General features: G+C 38.3%; 1 protein-coding gene across 3 annotated transcripts in view; it reads left to right on the top strand.

Annotated features, from left to right (window-relative positions):
* The window catches only part of daxx (death-domain associated protein), a 61,483-nt gene that overhangs the window by 28,616 nt on the left and 9,637 nt on the right, over positions 1–23,230 (top strand). For 2 of the 3 annotated variants that reach the window (XM_034160987.1, XM_034160986.1), the window contains exons 6-7: positions 13,457–13,688; positions 13,954–14,153. In XM_034160987.1, the coding sequence (XP_034016878.1) occupies positions 13,457–13,688; positions 13,954–14,153 (432 nt within the window). The remainder of the gene's footprint in view (positions 1–13,456; positions 13,689–13,953; positions 14,154–23,230) is intronic. The other variant, XM_034160988.1, reaches the window with a different exon arrangement.

Raw genomic sequence — 23,230 nt, 5'->3', positions numbered from 1 at the left:
ACGGAGGGTAGAATTTACGTATAAATAAACCAACACATTTTATGATGTAGGCCGAAATTGAGCTTCCCCTCCTTGAAAGACCAGCATCCGCCACTGCTTGGTAACTTACAAATCAAATTGATGTTACACAAAAGTGGAGAAATTTTAGCAAAAAGTACAAAAGTTTATTCAAAATTCACTGTGAAACATAACCGGTGTATGACGTGTAGGCAAATGATGACAGGTGTCCCATTCCATGGCATGAACCTTTGCAGCGGTGTCTCTGAGAAAACCATCTGAAACACACACATACAGCATACATATTTTAATTAGTGCTGTCAGGTTATTAAAAAAAATAATGTAATTGATTACAGGGTTTGTGATTAGTTAATCTAAATGAATCATTTAATTGCAGGTATATTTAAAAAAAAATGTGTTTGGGGCATTTAATCTGGTAAACGGTGTGGATTATTTCTGTTACACATCAAGCAGGTATTAAGCCGCATATTGATCTTAAATTGGGAGAAGTGTCTAATTTGGATGGGTTAAATGCAGACAAATTTCATTGTATTTATGTGTACAATGACAATAAAAGGCTGTATTATAAAGAATGCCTATAAAAACAGAACTTTGTCTCTTCGTCTCTAGCAGCTCGTATTCCCAAAGTCTTCTGTACTTTTCAATCGTCCTCGTCTCGTCGCCATCAACTTTTTCTTAAAAACTCATAGAGCAGCAAACACACAGAGTCCGCCATTGTTTATTTTTGTGTCGCGTATAAAACGTCATTTGGTCACTCTTCGTCTGCGACTCCCAATGGCGCCACCCCTCGGTCAGTGACATGCGCAGTGGCTCTGGACTACAGATTTCCGCTGTCGCAACAGTGGCTGCTGCCATATTTTGATCCAGCGGAAGTGAGCAAAATTGCACATTTGACGCGGTGAATGATAAAACTGAAGCATGTAAATTGGACCTGCTAAAATTGAGGCAGTGAAGGAAAACATTCAACATTAAATTGAGTACAGCAAATGATACAATTGAAATGGGTAAAGCAGAGGGACTAAAATCGAGGCAGTGAATTAAATTAGCCAATGTTATATTTTTATGTCACTCATTTTCATGTTTAGTACTTCACACCTTCCATTTTTATCAAGTCCAGTTTTACCCTTTTGATTTTTTTAAACCACATTCAATATTTACTGCTTTCGTTTTCACCACATTCAAAGTTTTACTGCTTTCATTTTTACCACAATCTATGTTTTACTGCGTTCATATTTACCACATTCAATATTTCAATTAATTTTGGTCACTTTGACCCTTCATACATGTGCTCCAAGCGCCTTGAGGCAACCTTGTTGTGATTTGGTGCTGTATAAATAAATGAAAATGAAGCGCAGTGCTGGGTTCACTGGCCTCACAACTTCGCTGGGACAGCAGACACTTCAGCCCTCAACTCCCAAGGTCTTTGAAAGTCTTTCTGTGTTTGGACCCAGGGGTGCACTGAGCCTGCAGCAGGTTGTCTTGAGCAGAGCACGAGGGTGTTGTTAATGAAGATGTGTTCACAACTTCACAATATGAGCACGCAGCTGCATTAACCTCCACCCAGACTGATTTCATCACAGCTGTGTCAAAATTAAGTTATCACTTTTAAAAACAAGTCCCAATGACATGAACTTTGTGAATAATCTTTATTGACGTGTGCTGAACTGTTGGGAGGGTGTCCTGTACGCGTGTGCCTTAATTAAGAGAGTGATGACATGAGGAGTCGAGGAAAAAAAAAAAGTCATGTGACTCATGGTGCCTTCCTAATCTACGTATTTGCATGGAAATCCATCTTTTTTTTTTTTTTTTTTTTTTTTTAATTCACTGAAAATTATGGGTTTTTGTGCATTTGGAGGCACAAATAGACACAGCAAGGGCTTCAAGTTGTACAGATTCCCTTCCGATCCAAACAGAAGAAAAATTTGGGAAAATAAAGTCAGCCATGTGGGCTGGAATCAACTTCATCATCATCAAAGTTTTGAGAGGTAAATTTATTGTTCAGTCCCATGTACAGTAAAACTCACCTAAACTGTCATTGTATAAACTAGATATTCGCCTTCACCAGACAAAAAGTCCCAAGGTTTTTGTATTGTTTACCATGCAATAAACACCATATATGATGGATTTTTGTACAGTGGGTTTTCGCTCACATCAGATAAAATGTCCCATCTGATCGCAATGTATTTCCATTAAAAATCCCAAGCAGTCTGTACGTGCACAGTAACAGGGGAGTGTGTTCACCAAGCTGGGCATCAAAATGTAACGGCAACAGTGGGGGGGAAAAAAAAAAAAATCTTCAAAACAAGTAGAACATGTATTGTTTTTAAGTGTGGACGACTACAGTCTTGAGAATGTTGCTCTTTTTTTTTAATACAATCTTTATTCTCTGAATAAAATCCTGGTCGCTCTTTTGCATGAACAGGCCCAAAAACTGGAATATTTTGCCAAAATAATGTGCCCTGCCCCACAAAAGTGTCTTTATTCACAGATGATCAAAAGACAAATTTCCAAATAGGTATGGAACTATGCTAACGTCCTACACAGTTTCATTGATGCCAGTTGTTGCACCATGCAGCAGCATGGGAAACAATGTGTTAAGTTCAATTTTTTTTTTTTTTATAGGTCCATTATTTCACTTGCTGTAAAAACAAAACCAGAAGAAAAAAAAAACAAAACAAAACTGTTTGAAACATGCCTTCTGTTTTACCCAAGCCTCATGCAAGAGGTTTTGCTGGAAGGGGTATAGTTTTATATAGAGAATTTTTAGCCAGGTTGCTGATACAACATCAAATTAAAGGGCAAGGTTTTGTAAGAATAATTTACTAAAAGGAAACAAAAGCCTGATTTTACACGGAATGGACCATAGCTTTAAGGATTTACATGCAATTGAAAAGGCCTTATTAAAGGGACACTCCACTCATATTAAAATAGCAATTTATAAAAGATAAAGATAATGATCATATCAACCTTGAAATACAGTTTCTGATAATTATTGGAATTTATTTTTTTTGAGAATTTTTCAAATGAAGTTTCCTCCAGTTGCCTGTGCTATGACATCACAAGTGCTCTTAACACACTGTTAAATGTAAACACATGTATAGAGATATCAGTAACACTCCTTACAAAATCTCAAAAATAGGCTAATGATTTGACTCATATTCATAAATAAGAGCAAGAAATATAATTTACTACTTTCTGATGTCACATTAGAATTTAAGTGTAAGATTTTCAGGTGTTTTACTGCAGTATCTATACATGTATGTACACCAGGCTGTGCAAAATCAGCACTTGTTACTTCATACATGCAGCACATGGAAGGCTGATCAGTTTTTTAAAAATCATAAAAATTAAGCTAATCTATTGCAAATCTTGTTTTTATTTAAGATGCCACTATTTAAGTATATATAGGGGTTAACATTGATGAGTAAAGTGTCCCTTTAAGCACCCAAACATACCTTGAAATGAAAACAAATTGACAAGATATTAACGTGTTATTTAGTGGAAACCAAAATCAAGGTGGCTGCCATGGGGGCATCTTGATTATTGGAGCATGCCACAAATCTGTATGAAACATCCTTACCATTACCACCCTAACATACTTTTAGTACCCTGAGAAAATGGAAACAAAAGGACCGGGCATTTTTAAAATTTATAAGGCAGAAAATAAAATCAATATGGCCGTCATGCATGTAGTAGCCATCTTGATTTATCAGAGTGGGATGTGAATTTAAAGGGAAATTAGCAGGATGTGCATAAAAAGGAATCATCCTAAAACCAACCTCAGCACACCCTAGAATAATTGACGCATGCATTTCTTTACTTATCAAAAGTCGAATTTGACAAACAGCTTTTGAAAGAATGTGAATTGATGGAAAGTCAGGAAACTCATGGTGACTCACCTTCAGAAAGCTTTATAGAGTAGGGCGATATCTGTACAGTTCAAGATTTCCAGTCCAAATGAGGATTCTGAAGTCACCGATCAAAATGAACATGTTGTTAACAACTTGCACCCTGTGACACTGATTTCAATTAGCATGCACTCTTTGAACTGCACTTGGTGCTTCTGCACTTGCATTGCTGCCGAATTCTAAAGTGATATATTGTAAGTAATTGATCTGAGGGCCCTAAATTCAGTGAAGCATAAACATGTAATCAGTACTTGACCAATTTCATCTTTAAAAGACAGGTTACTTATAATGACTAATAATATTAGACTGAGCTCCCGACTGTACATGTGACAGATGGACACAGTGGGACCAAAATGATGATTTCCATCTCTGAAACCTTCAATATCCCAAAGTTATATATGTGTGAGTTTTTATATCTCCAGTATCATAAAAAGAACAAAATCAATGAGCCTTAACAGATCTGTTGTCATGCAAAAGTAAATGTAATTTGTGAAAAATGCACAAATATCTGTTGTAAACACTGTGACTATGCAAAAATTATACATACAAATGATACCTTTTCCATACAAATAATGTACAGTACCAAAGGAAAAATGTCCCACAACATGTTTGTCCGTCACATGTGACAGGCGGACATTTTGTGGGACAGAAATGGTTCATCGGTTGTGGGGATTTGGCCACTTGAATTTTTTTCATCGATGTCATTATAGAGTATGCTTGTGGGTAAGTCTTCATCACACTTAGGTCAACATTTTTTTTTTTTAATCTTCCCACAGTGAGGAGCAACATGTAGCGTTATGGACGGACACTGTGGGACAGAAAAAAAATGCCCAAAATAAAAGGACTACAGTATGAAATTCCAAAAACCTAATGAAAAGGGTTTTTTTTGTTTGTTTTTTTGTTTTTTCCCAAACTCTTTCGACTCTCAATAGGTGTTTTGGGTACTTCCAGAAGTTTTAACGTGTTTTTATCCACTAAATGCAAGGTGACCTGTGTGTATGGTAAATTTTGGTATTTTTGCATTATGCTTCATTGAATAAAAACAGGACGGACCAGCTGTAATTGCCCCAAAAGTACCACGTCATATATCAATGGAAACTAGAAACAATAAGGATGCTGTAAATATGATGTTTCTTAATGATTAATAGGTGTACATCTTTTTTCTGTCCAGCTGAATTTGCATTATATCAAAGATGTTACATTATTTTTGGAAAACACATCATATTTTTGGGTCAATTAATACTCACTGTGGGACTATTAAACACACCAGCCACCTGAATTTGTCTTGACAGATTCGTAGGAACAATGGCAAAACAATAAGGCCAATAACGTCTTTGAAAAATTAGTTTTGTCCGTTTCTGAAACTTGAATTGAAGGTATCTGGTTTTGATGCCCAGCATTGTGAACATGCTCAGAGGAACAAATTAATGTTGAGTGCTCTGACACTCGCCAATTTGAGGAAAGTGGGACCGGAGTAATTTCCCTGATTAATAGTCCGACCGTTTATTTTTTCAAACCGTGTTCAGTAGGGTGGTTCAAAAAAATAAAAGTTGGAAATTCATTACTCTCACCCCTTCATTTTATGATGCTTTGGGAAAAAAGAAAGCCTGCCAAATATTTCTGTCATACATTAATATTTAGAGGTAGCACATCATAGCTGAAGGTTGTAAATATATTAATTATTGCTGCCCGAGTGCCCGTGCAATAGGTTATCCATTATCCAGTATCTGTTGGAAATTCATTACTCTCACCCCTTCATTTTATGATGCTTTGGGAAAAAAGAAAGCCTGCCAAATATTTTTGTCATACATTAATATTTAGAGGTAGCACATCATAGCTGAAGGTTGTAAATATATCAGTTATCGCTGCCCGAGTGCCCGTGCAATAGGTTATCCATTATCCAGTATCTAATCACATCACTTATAAAGAGGATAGAAGTTAACCACCTGAGTGTAATTAAAGTATAATTTTATATTCAATTTAAAACTATACCTTTGTTTAAATATTTCTCAAAACAACATACTTTCAAAAATGTTATTTTAGGCTACAAGCTGAAAATTTTGCTTCAATTCACAGCTTCTTTTCTTTCAGATCTTTGGTGATGGTGAATCTAACATGAGATAAATGTAAAAAGAGACACTTGCTGACTTAACATGCTTAACCATTAACTGGAAACTTCAGTAAAACATGTCAGCTACTAGAAGTAGAACATTTGTATACCTTATTGGTTCCACCGACTGAAATAAAGGGAAACAAATTGCCCTCAAATGGGAAAATACTCAAGGTATTTTTCTTCAAACACACTGATTTGAAGAAAACTGTCCATGATGCTGCTGTGAACTCTATAGACATGGCAATTCCTTTTTGGGAGAGAGCTAGAATCCCACTGAGGGCAAAGCAGCATCTGATCACAAAGTTAGAAAAGGTGTTCGGAAAATGGAAAACATTGAAAAAGACCAAGAATCGCAATACAGACAAGCAGAAGAAAGATGAAAGTGTTTTGTGAATCTTTGGAGGACTTGTTTGACATGGCACATCAGGATGTCCTAACAGTGATAAAGTTTGAAGATGACAGACAGTTCCTACTTGCTCAGCGAGAGAAAGGTAGAGGATGCATGACAGGCATGGATAAAATACAAACTGCCAAAGAACAAAGAGCAGAAAAAAGGAAAGCTGCAGAAGCAAAATACAAAGAGAAACTGGAGGAGCCTGGACCATCTAATGTCTCACTACCTGACACTGTCTCCAGCCAGAGTGAAGAGAACACAGAAAGTCCAGATGAAGAATTTGTTATGCCAGTGCCACAAAAAGCCAGTAAAATTAAAGCTGTTGTAACACCAGGACTTGCAGCAGCATTGGATAGGACCAAAACAACAGACAGAAGTGCCACCTATATTCTGACTGAAACGGGAGCAAGTCTTGGTCATGATGCAAGCAACTTAAATATCATTATTATGTAAAGGATGTTCAGATCAAAATATGTGGAAATATATAAAGCATAGACTTATTTAAATTTATCAATAATGAAACAGTATTTCATCAATAAAATGAAAATGCAATGTTTGATTGTTACAAAATCTTCGCTACCCCAGTATGTAGGTATTGTAGGAGCATGATACATGTACGAGAAGAACTGCATCTCACAATTCATGTTTTAGTGTTAACTATTTTATGGGATATGAAAAGATTTGATTTTCCAATGTATTGCAATAATTTCTGTCGTGACATATCAATATTAAACTGACAGAAATAATTTGGAAATATCTGGAAATGACCATACTATATGACAAAGTTATTGCCAGCAAAATCTTTAAGGGCTGTGTGCTACCAGTAAAAATGATTAGTTTTATGAAATTGTACATGATGTGTTTTTATGTTAGGTACAACAAATTTAGAGGGTGAGACGAAGTTTTTTGAAAAAAAATTTTTGACCATTTTTATGGACCACCCGTTCAGCCTGGGACCTGAAGCCTGACGTGCACCTGTTAAATCAGACACAAAAGGCTGTGATTTGACATTTTTCTGCTTTTGCTCCTTCGTCTGCCATCATATTATAATAGTTTTTACAGTGCGCACGCTGATTAAAAATGGATCAGAAAAGTTCGCAACTTTACAGCACGAAGCCGGTAAAAGAGGAAATTGTTCAGCTTACCTTTGAATTGGAGGTGATGATTGTAGAAAGAAAAACTTGTTGAGGGTCAAATTAGTCCAGAATAAAGTATAATCCAGCTACGGAGAACTTTAAAACTGTCACGTCATCATTGCACGACACGGAATTACAGCTGTGCAGCTGCATAAATCAGGCTTTAAATGAGTCATCATAAATTGCAAATTTGATAGCTTAACTATTTTTATATCTATTTTGATAGCACCTGTACCTGGATGTGTTGCTGTATGTGGTTAAATGATTTTTAAAAATGTTGAAAACATTAAAGGTTCATTAAGTAGTTCAGCGTAGTTGGAACCAAAATGGTGCCATGTTCTGAGTTGACGCCACTCTCTCAATGGGGGTTTTTCAAATTGCGGTAGAGCAGCGCCTATGTGTGATGACGTCACAACTCTGTCTGGTTAGTGAGACGTGGTTTTGTTCCACAACAAGAACTGTCAAGAAACTTTCTCATCGCTGTTTGGAGTTGTGTAGAGGTAGGAACAGCCTTTTGAATGCTTGAATAACGATGTCAGTCACACAAACAAATCAAATAATAGTGAAAACGTGTTCATTGCGCCCAGAATGTTGGTATTTTGGTCATTGAACTTTCCTAGCAACGAATGTAAAACCCTGATCACACAGCACTAACGAAGGACACTGAAGCCAAAAAGAAACAAGAAATCTGAACTTAAGTTGACTTTCGGAGACATCGTTTAACTGCCATCCAGTTTCGATCGGTCAGCCGCTCCGTGAGGGGTCATAACATCCGTTCGGTCAGCCGCTCCGTGAGGGGTCATAACAACCTGTTGTTTCTAATGAAGCCAAACATCAATCAATCAAATTTTTTTTTATATAGCGCCAAATCACAACAAACAGTTGCCCCAAGGCGCTTTATATTGTAAGGCAAGGCCATACAATAATTATGTAAAACCCCAACGGTCAAAACGACCCCCTGTGAGCAAGCACTTGGCTACAATGGGAAGGAAAAACTCCCTTTTAACAGGAAGAAACCTCCAGCAGAACCAGGCTCAAGGAGGGGCAGTCTTCTGCTGGGACTGGTTGGGGCTGAGGGAGAGAACCAGGAAAAAGACATGCTGTGGAGGGGAGCAGAGATCGATCACTAATGATTAAATGCAGAGTGGTCCATACAGAGCAAAAAGAGAAAGAAACAGTGCATCATGGGAACCCCCAGCAGTCTACGTCTATAGCAGCATAACTAAGGGATGGTTCAGGGTCACCCGATCCAGCCCTAACTATAAGCTTTAGCAAAAAGGAAAGTTTTAAGCCTAATCTTAAAAGTAAAGAGGGTGTCTGTCTCCCTGATCTGAATTGGGAGCTGGTTCCACAGGAGAGGAGCCTGAAAGCTGAAGGCTCTGCCTCCCATTCTACTCTTACAAACCCTAGGAACTACAAGTAAGCCTGCAGTCTGACAGCGAAGCGCTCTATTGGGGTGATATGGTACTACGAGGTCCCTAAGATAAGATGGGACCTGATTATTCAAAACCTTATAAGTAAGAAGAAGAATTTTAAATTCTATTCTAGAATTAACAGGAAGCCAATGAAGAGAGGCTAATATGGGTGAGATATGCTCTCTCCTTCTAGTCCCCGTCAGTACTCTAGCTGCAGCATTTTGAATTAACTGAAGTCTTTTTAGGGAACTTTTAGGACAATCTGATAATAATGAATTACAATAGTCCAGCCTAGAGGAAATAAATGCATGAATTAGTTTTTCAGCATCACTCTGAGACAAGACCTTTCTGATTTTAGAGATATTGCGTAAATGCAAAAAAGCAGTCCTACATATTTGTTTAATATGCGCTTTGAATGACATATCCTGATCAAAAATGACTCCAAGATTTCTCACAGTATTACTAGAGGCCAGGGCAATGCCATCCAGAGTAAGGATCTGGTTAGACACCATGTTTCTAAGATTTGTGGGGCCAAGTACAATAACTTCAGTTTTATCTGAGTTTAAAAGCAGGAAATTAGAGGTCATCCATGTCTTTATGTCTGTAAGACAATCCTGCAGTTTAGCTAATTGGTGTGTGTCCTCTGGCTTCATGGATAGATAAAGCTGGGTATCATCTGCGTAACAATGAAAATTTAAGCAATACCGTCTAATAATACTACCTAAGGGAAGCATGTATAAAGTGAATAAAATTGGTCCTAGCACAGAACCTTGTGGAACTCCATAATTAACCCTAGTCTGTGAAGAAGACTCCCCATGTACATGAACAAATTGTAATCTATTAGACAAATATGATTCAAACCACTGCAGCGCAGTGCCTTTAATACCTATGGCATGCTCTAATCTCTGTAATAAAATTTTATGGTCAACAGTATCAAAAGCAGCACTGAGGTCTAACAGAACAAGCACAGAGATGAGTCCACTGTCCAAGGCCATAAGAAGATCATTTGTAACCTTCACTAATGCTGTTTCTGTACTATGATGAATTCTAAAACCTGACTGAAACTCTTCAAATAGACCATTCCTCTGCAGATGATCAGTTAGCTGTTTTACAACTACCCTTTCAAGATTTTTTGAGAGAAAAGGAAGGTTGGAGATTGGCCTATAATTAGCTAAGATAGCTGGGTCAAGTGATGGCTTTTTAAGTAATGGTTTAATTACTGCCACCTTAAAAGCCTGTGGTACATAGCCAACTAACAAAGATAGATTGATCATATTTAAGATCGAAGCATTAAATAATGGTAGGGCTTCCTTGAGCAGCCTGGTAGGAATGGGGTCTAATAAACATGTTGATGGTTTGGATGAAGTAACTAATGAAAATAACTCAGACAGAACAATCGGAGAGAATGAGTCTAACCAAATACCGGCATCACTGAAAGCAGCCAAAGATAACGATACGTCTTTGGGATGGTTATGAGTAATTTTTTCTCTAATAGTTAAAATTTTGTTAGCAAAGAAAGTCATGAAGTCATTACTAGTTAAAGTTAATGGAATACTCAGCTCAATAGAGCTCTGACTCTTTGTCAGCCTGGCTACAGTGCTGAAAAGAAACCTGGGGTTCTTATTTTCTTCAATTAGTGATGAGTAGAAAGATGTCCTAGCTTTACGGAGGGCTTTTTTATAGAGCAACAGACTCTTTTTCCAGGCTAAGTGAAGATCTTCTAAATTAGTGAGACGCCATTTCCTCTCCAACTTACGGGTTATCTGCTTTAAGCTACGAGTTTGTGAGTTATACCACGGAGTCAGGCACTTCTGATTTAAAGCTCTCTTTTTCAGAGGAGCTACAGCATCCAAAGTTGTCTTCAATGAGGATGTAAAACTATTGACGAGATACTCTATCTCACTTACAGAGTTTAGGTAGCTACTCTGCACTGTGTTGGTATATGGCATTAGAGAACATAAAGAAGGAATCATATCCTTAAACCTAGTTACAGCGCTTTCTGAAAGACTTCTAGTGTAATGAAACTTATTCCCCACTGCTGGGTAGTCCATCAGAGTAAATGTAAATGTTATTAAGAAATGATCAGACAGCAGGAAGTTTTCAGGGAATACTGTTAAGTCTTCTATTTCCATACCATAAGTCAGTACAAGATCTAAGATATGATTAAAGTGGTGGGTGGACTCATTTACTTTTTAAGCAAAGCCAATAGAGTCTAATAATGGATTAAATGCAGTGTTGAGGCTGTCATTCTCAGCATCTGTGTGGATGTTAAAATCGCCCACTATAATTATCTTATCTGAGCTAAGCACTAAGTCAGACAAAAGGTCTGAAAATTCACAGAGAAACTCACAGTAACGACCAGGTGGACGATAGATAATAACAAATAAAACTGGTTTTTGGGACTTCCAATTTGGATGGACAAGACTAAGAGTCAAGCTTTCAAATGAATTAAAGCTCTGTCTGGATTTTTGATTAATTAATAAGCTGGAATGGAAGATTGCTGCTAATTCTCCGCCCCGGCCCGTGCTACGAGCATTCTGACAGTTAGTGTGACTCGGGGGTGTTGACTCATTTAAACTAACATATTCATCCTGCTGTAACCAGGTTTCTGTAAGGCAGAATAAATCAATATGTTGATCAATTATTATGTCATTTACCAACAGGGACTTAGAAGAGAGAGACCTAATGTTTAATAGACCACATTTAACTGTTTTAGTCTGTGGTGCAGTTGAAGGTGCTATATTATTTTTTCTTTTTGAATTGTTATGCTTAAATAGATTTTTGCTGGTTGTTGGTGGTCTGGGAGCAGGCACCGTCTCTACAGGGATGGGGTAATGAGGGGATGGCAGGGGGAGAGAAGCTGCAGAGAGGTGTGTAAGACTACAACTCTGCTTCCTGGTCCCAACCCTGGATAGTCACGGTTTGGAGGATTTAAGAAAATTGGCCAGATTTCTAGAAATGAGAGCTGCTCCATCCAAAGTGGGATGGATGCCGTCTCTCCTAACAAGACCAGGTTTTCCCCAGAAGCTTTGCCAATTATCTATGAAGCCCACCTCATTTTTTGGACACCACTCAGACAGCCAGCAATTCAAGGAGAACATGCGGCTAAACATGTCACTCCCGGTCCGATTGTGGAGGGGCCCAGAGAAAACTACAGAGTCCGACATTGTTTTTGCAAAGTTACACACCGATTTAATGTTAATTTTAGTGACCTCCGATTGGCGTAACCGGGTGTCATTACTGCCGACGTGAATTACAATCTTACCAAATTTACGCTTAGCCTTAGCCAGCAGTTTCAAATTTCCTTCAATGTCGCCTGCTCTGGCCCCCGGAAGACAATTGACTATGGTTGCTGGTGTCGCTAACTTCACATTTCTCAAAACAGAGTCGCCAATAACCAGAGTTTGTTCCTCGGCGGGTGTGTCGCCGAGTGGGGAAAAACGGTTAGAAATGTGAACGGGTTGGCGGTGTACACGGGGCTTCTGTTTAGAACTACGCTTCCTCCTCACAGTCACCCAGTCAGCCTGCTTTCCCGGCTGCTCGGGATCTGCTGGAGGGGAACTAACGGCGGCTAAGCTACCTTGGTCCGCACCGACTACAGGGGCCTGGCTAGCTGTAGAATTTTCCACGGTGCGGAGCCGAGTCTGCAATTCGCCCAGCCTGGCCTCCAAAGCTACGAATAAGCTACACTTATTACAAGTACCATTACTGCTAAAGGAGGCCGAGGAATAACTAAACATTTCACACCCAGAGCAGAAAAGTGCGGGAGAGACAGGAGAAGCCGCCATGCTAAATCGGCTAAGAGCTAGTATCTGCGCTAAGCTAGCGGATTCCTAAAAACACGCAAAGTGAATAATGTGTAAATAATTTAGAGGTGATTCAGCAGAAGGAGTGCTTTAGTTAAGGCACGTAAAGATTACACTGGGAAACAAATCGTAATCTAGATAACTAGATCAATCTAACTGAGCAGATTAAACAGCTAACAGATACAGAAAAACACCGCTGTGCTCCGGAACAGGAAGTGATACAATACAATACACTAACCGGAAGTCTCAGTTTCAAGGGGGCGGCGGAACTTGAAAATCCCCCATTAAGGCACACTATCCTGTACTGATCAATTCTGATTCGTTATATCAGTACTTCTAACGATTACAGCCCAAACCTGGACTGATCTTCATGTATTCTGAATATTAAATAAATTAACCCAAATCTCTTAAACCACATCACTTAAATATTGAATTCTCTTTTTAACGGCAGTTGTCTTGGCAGTAGAAATTTGTTTTTTATTATTTGTGGAGCATTTCTCAACGACAATAAGACACAGGAGCAAAGTTACAAAAAAAAAAAAAAAAAATCAATCATACAGTATGTTTTGGAGACAGACTGCAGCATTTAACGGCATCTGTTCAGAGCGGGATTATGATGATTTTACTGGAGATATGATCCCTTCCTGTGTTCCTCCTTTCTGTCAGATTGAGCGTTTCATCAACAGTCCCGAAGCTCAAAGGAACCCTCCAGATTACCAGGACATCCTCCAACAGGTGCTGCGAGCCAATGAGCGCCACAACTTGTCCCTGAGCCGAAAGCAGCTGAACCAGATCGCCCAGGAGGCCTTCACAGAGACGGGGAGCCGCCTGCAGGAGAGACGCCACCTGGACATGGTCTACAACTTTGGCTCCTGGCTGACTGACAGCTACAAGACCAGTAAGGTTTTAAGCAGGTGCCCAAGTCTAGTGATCCTTGAATGTAAATCTGATTGTTGCAGAGTGACACTTTGGCCACTAAATTAGTTGCATTTTGGAATAGTGTAAAACTATTCACTTCCAGCGAGGGGGAAAAAAAAAACTGATATGGTTCTCTGCTTGTTTGTTTGTTTGTTTTTGTCCTTACCGGTTCATGACTTAATGTTTCTATCCGTGTCCTTGGTTCTCCCTCTTCCTGTCTCCCCCTGCCCCACCTCTTATTAAAGCATCAGATCCAGCCCTGTCAGACGCGGCCCTGCAGCGACAACTGCGGTCCAACAGAGAGATGTCTTTGTCCCACCTGGAGGACGTCATCACCAAGTATGCTGTCAAGCAGGAGAACACTGAGGAGCAGGACAGGTGCAAGCGGATGAAGAAGGACAATCAGGATAAAGAGGTGCCGCAGCATTTCACAGAGGATTGTGGGGTTTGTTTTTCTTCTTCTTCTTCTCCATCCTCTTTTCCACCTACTACTGTTTACGTTAGCTACATATATGTTCGTTAGCTTACCTGGAATTTATGCCTCTCCGTCATGTTAGTTATAGGCTAACCTTGCCTACATGTTGCTGCAGCCATGAGCCTCGAGCTCTCTTTAACCAGGAATATTCCACCTTTTTATCCTTTCACTAAGGTACTTATATCATGTCTCCATATACATTTCAACACGCTTTACTTTTTCTTGTTCCCCCTTTTTAATATTATTATATTTATGGAAATACTGGAGGAGTGGGGTACAATTAGTTATACCTAACAGCGAATGTTAGCTTATCTAGCCGGCTGTAGCACCGTTTATCATAGCTTACAAAATAATTGGTTCTTTTCTGTTTGATAACCCACATTAATTCATACTTTTGTCCACATTTATTTTTAGATGTATTTGTTAATACCGTTATTGTAGGTTTAACGACGCTATTATACTTTATACACTAATTACTGTTTTTGTTTATCTTGTTAGCTTGCTAGGTACGGTTGGCTTATTAATGGCTAATTTAGCTCTTCTAACTCGAACTAGCTTATTTTCGTTATTTACAATTTTATTTTACATGGTGTAGATTTTTAATGATTCATCAGTTTATGTGTTCTTTTTAAAGATATCAACAAATAGTACCTTAGTTCTTAGGTTTCCATTTGATAGCATATAGATTGTGCTTTTTATTTTCCTATAGTATGCTAGCAGAGTTACTTTAGATAAATACACATTACATCATAGCTTCTGTTTCTATAATTAAAATACCATGACCAAATCTTCTCCTGTATTCATATTTAGATTTTAATACCTACTCCTGTATATTACATAGTACCATATTTCTTGTATATGTTGTTTATTACCCTTAATATTTAAATATAGTTATATATATGATGTCTTATCTTTCTTATGTCTTATTATTTATTATTATAATATATACTTTTTTCTTGAGCTGCTTGGGTGGTTAGGGAGAGTTCCCATGGGATAACAAAGCTTTTCAGCCTACCATCCCTGGTTCTCAAGACCAGGCACCTAAGTGACTCTACTCTGCTCTTCTGTTTTACTCTTCCTTTTTAGATACTTAGATATACCTTAGTATAATAGCACAGTTCTACCTTAGAATTGGAATATAATATATAAGATATACCTAACTGAATTTTCATGAACACATAACTGCAAGCGGCAAAGTCTGAGCTCTTATCGGATGGCATCACAAATCGTTTAAAAAAATCAATATTTGTTTAAAAAAGTTTGTTAAAGTGATGCAGTGTGCACTGGTTGCCTGCTGGTGTTGCCGCTGCAGCATTTCTACTTTTTTCAGCTCAGGGTGATGATGCGCTAAATGTGCCGGAGCATTTGTTGTGTTTCCAAAGTGCGTGACCTTTATTTTGCACAGCTTGTATGTTGACTTGGTCACATGAAGTGCCTTCCTACCCGGGATATAATAGAATCCAATATATATACAGTAGTGTTCGGAATAATAGTAGTGCTATGTGACTAAAAAGATTAATCCAGGTTTTGAATACATTTCTGTTTGTCACATGGGAAACAAGGTACCAGTAGATTCAGTAGATTCTCACAAATCCAACAAGACCAAGCATTCATGATATGCACACTCTTAAGGCTATGAAATTGGGCTATTAGTAAAAAAAAAAAAGTAGAAAAGGGGGTGTTCACAATAATAGTAGTGTGGCATTCAGTCAGTGAGTTCGTCAATTTTGTGGAACAAACAGGTGTGAATCAGGTGTCCCCTATTTAAGGATGAAGCCAACACCTGTTGAACATGCTTTTCTCTTTGAAAGCCTGAGGAAAATGGGACATTCAAGACATTGTTCAGAAGAACAGCGTAGTTTGATTAAAAAGTTGATGGGAGAGGGGAAAACTTATACGCAGGTGCAAAAAAACTGTAGGCTGTTCATCTACAATGATCTCCAATGCTTTAAAATGGACAAAAAAAAAACAGACGCATGGAAGAAAACGGAAAACAACCATCAAAATGGATAGAAGAATAACCAGAATGGCAAAGGCTCACCCATTGATCAGCTCCAGGATGATCAAAGACAGTCTGGAGTTACCTGTAAATGCTGTGACAGTTAGAAGACGCCTGTGAAGTAGGGCTGCCACAAACGACTATTTTGATAGTCGACTAGTCAACGATTAATTTTGCGATTAGTCGACTAGTCGGATCATACGTAATTTCCTAAATTAAGGTCTGCCGCATTTTCCGAGAAACATCAGGGGATGAAAATATGAACATTTCCAAATCAATGACTTTCTTAGACTTCATTTACATCAACCATTCAGAAATACAAACAGTGTGGTACTTTATAGTAAATATGTGTCAGGTAGGCAGTTCTCAAAAAGTAAATGTCCATTCTGGAAGGAGACAAGTGAGGGAAGCCACCAAGACACAACTGTGGAAGAACTTTTGGCTTCTGTGAGTGGAGAAACTGAGTGCAACGTTTTTATTTTATCTTCATTTTACATATAGTCCCAACTTTTTCTGATTTATGGTTGTTTCTGTTGCATTTCTAAAATTACAGAACTGCTATAAAGAAAAGTGTGAACATTTTATTGTGTTTTAAAACTCTGTGGAGCAAATGCAAACACCAAACTCTTAGAAAGAAGGAAAAAATACACAGACGTGCAGGAAAACTTTGATATAAACTGATCAGAACAATGCAGGCTGATTTGACTCCCCATATTTTTTGTATAAATAAATCAGAATAAAATAAGAGGTAACTCACTTTGAAATGAATAAAACATATAGCTGCAGCTTATAACTTTGAAAAATAAAAATCAGCAGCTTGTATTTTTATTCTGACTCCAGTTCATTTTAGTGTGATGAAGTCCTTTTTAAAAGTCTTTTTTTTTCTCTCTCTCTCTCTCTCTCTCCTTATCAGTCATGTTTTGTGCTTGAACACTACATTAAGCTTAAGATTGAACAAATAAATACCTTTGGAAAATAACAGCTGTTAGTTCAGAGTTCTCGCCTGCTTTATGGGATCTGTGCGTCTGAACATCAGCTTCTCCACAGCAGGGTTTTTTTAACCCGTGTATGCTCCATTCATTTATTTATTCTCATTTTTAAGGATATTTAGCTGTTTATTTCATCTCATGATCTCATAAAATCAGTATACGATGCGCACATGGTGTGAACAGGATGGTGCCATCAGAACCGCACGAGTAGAGAAAGTGCAGAGAGAAGTAAAGGCAGCTCCACGGTTGTTGTTTTTTTTTTTTTTTACATGTTCACTCGGGTTAAAATCCTCTCTAAAGAGAAATGGAGGAATATTTTGTGGACTGATGAGAGTAAAATTGTTCTTTTTGGGTCCAAGGGTCACAGACAGCTTGTGAGACGACCCCCAAACTCTGAATTCAAGCCACAGTTCACAGTGAAGACAGTGAAGCATGGTGGTGCAAGCATCATGATATGGGCATGTTTCTCCTACTATGGTGTTGAGCCTATATATCGCATACCAGATATCATGGATCAGTTTGGATATGTCAAAATACTTGAAGAGGTCATGTTGCCTTATGCTGAAGAGGGCATGCCCTTGAAATGGGTGTTTCAACAAGACAATGACCCCAAGCACACTAGTAAACAAGCAAAATCTTGGTTCCAAACCAACAAAATTAATTTTTTGGAGTGGCCTGCCCAATCCCCGGACCTAAATCCAATTAAGAACTTGTGGGGTGACATCAAAAAAGCTGTTTCTGAAGCAAAACCAAGAAATGTGAATGAATTGTGGAATGTTGTTAAAGAGTCTTGGAGTGGAATAACAGCTGAAAGGTGCTACAAGTTGGTTGACTCCATGCCTCGCAGTTGTGAAGAAATCATGAAAAACTGTGGTTATACAACTAAATACTAGTTTAGTGATTCACAGGATAGCTAAAAAAGCAGTTTGAACATAATAGTTTTGAGTTTGTAGCATCAACAGCAGATGCTACTATTATTGTGAACACCCCCTTTTCTACTTTTATTTTTTTACTAATAGCCCAATTTCATAGCCTTAAGAGTGTGCATATCATGAATGCTTGGTCTTGTTGGATTTGTGAGAATCTACTGCAGAGGTCCCAAACCGGTTCCAGAAAGGGCCAAGAGGGTGCAAGCTTTCTGTGCAACCGCCCACTCCACCAGGTGATTTCACTGATTAACTGATTTCACCTGCTCAAAGTGATGTTAATCAGTGAAATCACCCGCTGCAGTGGGTGGTTGCACAGAAAGCCTGCACCCTCTTGGTCCTTTCTGGAACCGGTTTGAGACTGAATCTACTTGTTTCCCATGTAACAATAAGAAATGTACTCAAAACCTGGATTAATCTTTTTAGTCACATAGCACTACTATTATTCTGAACACTAGCGTGTGTGTATGTGTGTGTGTATGTATGTATATATATATATATATATATATATATATATATATATATATATATATATATATATATATATATATATATATATATATATATATATATATATATATATATATATATATATATATATACATACACACACACACACACATCTACCTACTCAAGTCACACCTGTTTCTTTAAATTGGTGTTTTTCATCTCTTGATTGGATGAGCACACTTGACATAGTTAATTGACCAGGAGTGGAACAGGGAGAGTTAAAAAGCATGATGGGCAGGAACAGGGTTGGTGACCCCTGCATTAGGCCATGGAAGACTCTACTAAATTTTGGAGCTGATCTGGATCAAGATTTATCTTTATATACATTTTAAAGGATTATGTCAAAACTACTTAATGGATTCTCACTACATTTGCACTACAGATAGATATTAGGGCATGGAAGACTCCATTGAATTTTGGAGGTGATATGGATCCAGAATCAGATTCTGGATCAGGATTTCCCTTTACATAGGCTTTGATGTATTTCTTCAAAACTATTTCATGGATTCTCACCAAATTTGCACCACAGATAAATATTAGGGCATGGAAGACTTTGTTAAATTTTGGAGGTGATCTGGTTTCGCAGACCAAACGGTCCCCCCTAAAGATTGGTCCGCCCTGCCTCCACTGCGCATGCGTCATCAGCCGCGGATTATCATCTTGTTTCTGCTTCAGACTGCACATAAATTCAGCATTATTTCATCATAAAAGACGAAGGAAGCGATCAGAGCGCTGCAGCTACACAAGCTGCTTGCTGCTGCGTTCACTGTGCATCCATCATTTCAAAGCATCACCAAATATTGCCTCGTTTCTGCTTAAAACTGACTTTAGAACGAATGTTTAATGACATTAATCCATTTGATCACTTTGAGTGAAGAGACTCTTTCTCAGATGAGCTGTTAACGCTCCGAAATGACACATGCGCAATGGAGGCAGGGCGGACCAATTTTTAGGGGGGACCATTTGGTCTGCGACACCGAATCCGCATTCTGGATCAAGATTTCCCTTTATATAGGCTTTGAAGGATTATGTCAAAACTACTTCACAGATTCTCACCAAATTTGCACCACAGTTAGATATTTTGGGAATGGAAGAGACTACACTGAACTTTGGAGGTGATCCGGATTGGTGGACATCAGAAATCTCTGATTGCTCTTGTTTGTTTTTTTTTATCTTTTTTTTCTCCTGTTGTTTAATAAGTGAAAAGTATCTGGTTTGTTTTTATTTTTTGAAAGTGTCCTCACTTCAAAGCCTTTTCCATGTGTCTTCTGTGCAGTTGTAATTGTGCTATATTACACTAAAACAAATCCTTGGTATGATTTTTTTTTTTTTTTTTTTTAATCTTAAATTAATACATTTTTTCAAAAATAGCACTCAGTAGTTTATTATGAAGTTGTTCAGACGGCAGTGAACACCAAAGATGTTCTTAGTGTGATTTCCTTTTTAAATGGTTTTCTTTTATGGTTAATTGTCTCATGATTTTATGAGAACATCATATTGAGTAGTTCATTGATTTTTCTTCCTCAGGTTTGTGGGGGAGAATATGTTGAACTGTGAATCAAAATTCAGAGTTTTCTTAATGTGAAAAAGCCTGCTTCCTCCTTCAGGGTTCTCCCAGACAATGGAATAATGGCACTGTGCCATTATAGTCTCATCATGGCACTGTTGTGGCGTTATCTTGTGATGTTTTTTTGATTTGACAATTTATTCATGAACCTTTGTCAAAGCCATTTAAAGATATCAATCATGACTCTGCTGATTAAACTCGCTAAACGGCATTCTTGTCTGTTGTTGCGCAACAACAGACAAGAGCAGACAGACAGACAAGAGCAGCTCAGAGCACAGGTTTATTTTAGAGTTCAATCAATCAATCAATCAATCAACTTTTTTCTTGTATAGCGCCAAATCACAACAAACAGTTGCCCCAAGGCGCTCCACACTGCAAGGCAAGGCCATACAATAACCACGAAACACAGTCTACATCTAAAGCAACATAACCAAGGGATGGTCCAGGGTCACCCGATCCAGCCCTAACTATAAGCCTTAGCGAAAAGGAAAGTTTTAAGCCTAATCTTAAAAGTAGAGAGGGTATCTGTCTCCCTGATCTGAATTGGGAGCTGGTTCCACAGGAGAGGAGCCTGAAAGCTGAAGGCTCTGCCTCCCATTCTACTCTTACAAACCCTAGGAACTACAAGTAAGCCCGCAGTCTGAGTTGAAAGGCTTTGTGTTTCCAAAAAGCTCCAAGGAAAAACAAGACTGTGTAAATGAGGGGGGGAGTAGGGCTTAACTCATTTTCACATGAAAAAATAGTTTTCATTGGAACTGTTTACAAACTGTTTATTATTTACAAACGATCCCATGATCATTTGTGTAATGCCTGGTTCACACTGCAGGGTAATTAGGCCGATTTCGCACCTGATCTTCCCCTTCGACAATCTTAAGGATGCTCCGACTATTGTTATGGCACTAAAGATGATCTCAAATATTCCTATCGTGTGGTGCATTAAGAGCACTATAGTCTGGTCAGGATGTCAGGTGCACTCAGACCACAAATCGGGGATATTCAACATGTTGGATTGTCTTGGCCCGATATCCCAGAGTGTTGTGTCCCCCGACCACAAACGAGCACACAGCCTGTTGAATGTGACATGCAGTTAATCAGAAAGCAAGATGATGGACGCACAGAGTGGAATTTAAAATCAAAATGGCTGTTATGGCTTACCAGAAAGTCCGGTGACCGCGCTGTCTCCACTCCTTTAAACAACACTTTTTCTTTTTGTATCCTTTTTTTTTCTCTGTTAGAAATAGTCCACAAACTATCTCCATTGCGTCTTCTTTGTTCACCGTGTTTGTTTACTCTGAAGTCACATTTAATCTCGAGAAGTTTTGCGAAATAACGTGGATTTCATCATGGGGAGGAGGGGGGTGGGTGTTAGTGTTTTACTCTGTAATCATGATTGTCACTGAGTTTTTAAAATGTCTGTCGCAAAGTGTTCTTTTTTACAACATCGTGCAAGTTTTATAAGTCCGCGGACGCTGATCTGTGTGTTACAGATACATATCACTTTCCTCGGATCCGCTGAACTTCGCGGAGGATAAATGCCACTCAAAGCCTGGCTGTTGCGACAGTTGTCGTAAAGCGGGACTGGTTGGCTGCTGCAGTGACACTGTGGCTCCTGCGCGACGCTTAAGATAAACGCAGCATGTAGACATCGCTAACTTTTAGAGCTCTCAAGTTTTAAAAATAATTTTGCAGCATATCTGTGTCACGGACCGACATTAGACAGAGAGAAGATGGCTAGAAAGACTGTGTGAAAAAGTCTAAGGACAAGAATCCGTGGAATTGTCGCTGGCTTCATGAACATACCTGAAAGCTAAAAGAAGCGGGAAAAGTGAACTGTGCCCATCAAACAAGATTACATGATTTTTTTTTTTCACACACCCCCCCCCCCCCCCCCCCCCATAAGTCTATCTAGACTTTTTTTCATTGGAAAAAAGACATTGTGGCTTTGAATAATGGATTTACATGAATTTACACAAGAATGCAAATGAGTTTTTATTAATGTAGATTTTTTTTCATGGGAGAAAGACTATGGCTTTGAGTGGATTTGCAGAAATTTACACAAGAATATGTGGCTTTTTACAATAAGGTATGTTATTAATATTTTACCATGATTTTCAAAATATTCTACAAGCTTTAGCTGTGGTTTTTGAAATGCTTTAACAGTCTTTTCAGTCTTTTTTTTTTTTCAGTCATTTTGTGTAGTTTAACTGTTCTGAGTTAGTACATAAATTGGTTTACAATTAAAAGGAAAACCTTTCTAGGTCCTACTTCCATGTCATATTCTGTTATTTCAACATTATCATTGACAGTTCAAATGAAAGGTTGAATATAAGATCATTTTTTTTTCTCCCAGGAGATGCTGAAAATGTATCATTAGATAAAAAAATTAATTTGGTTTCTGGGGCCCCACGGGCCCTAGACTCTGGCTCCTGGGTGGGCTGCGACCCCCTGCAAATTTTCCTCGGATTTCACAATTTTCATTTCACAGCCCTGGTTCATGTGTGAAATCTGTTTGTGTGTGGTGTGTTGTCTTTCCCGTATGGCTGCATACCACACACTGTACGACCAAAACTATTAGATCTATGATTTTTTTTTTTTTTTTTTATCTCCATATGTGTGGTCTCTCAGGTATTGGAAACCTACAGACAATTTTCAAATCTTGCTGTGTGAACCAGGCTTGAACAGCACTAAATGCTGTTAAACAACTGTTAAGCAACTTATCAGTCATAAACGATCATCTTCCCCATACAGCCTCAGTGAAACAGGAAAGTGTGAAAAAGTAATTCAGAAAGTTTTTCATCCAGGTTTCAACTTTAAAAGAGCATGTTTGTCAAATCAGTCCAGGTTCAGCTCTTGTTCATTGTTTCATATTATATATATATATATATATATATATATATATATATATATATATATATACACTGTAAAGAAAAACGCAATGCAATCCCACTGAAAAATGTTGAAAAAATAACTGTCAAGATGACAGATATACTAAGCTACCGCATGTAAATTTACATTTACAGTCAGTGTCAGGGTGTTAGATTGGGAGACACAGCTCT

The sequence above is a fragment of the Thalassophryne amazonica genome, chromosome 20, assembly GCF_902500255.1.
Source record: "Thalassophryne amazonica chromosome 20, fThaAma1.1, whole genome shotgun sequence".
NCBI classification, from domain to species: domain Eukaryota; kingdom Metazoa; phylum Chordata; class Actinopteri; order Batrachoidiformes; family Batrachoididae; genus Thalassophryne; species Thalassophryne amazonica.
Note: the sequence above shows the minus strand (reverse complement) of the source record. Positions and strands in the feature narration are given on the sequence as shown.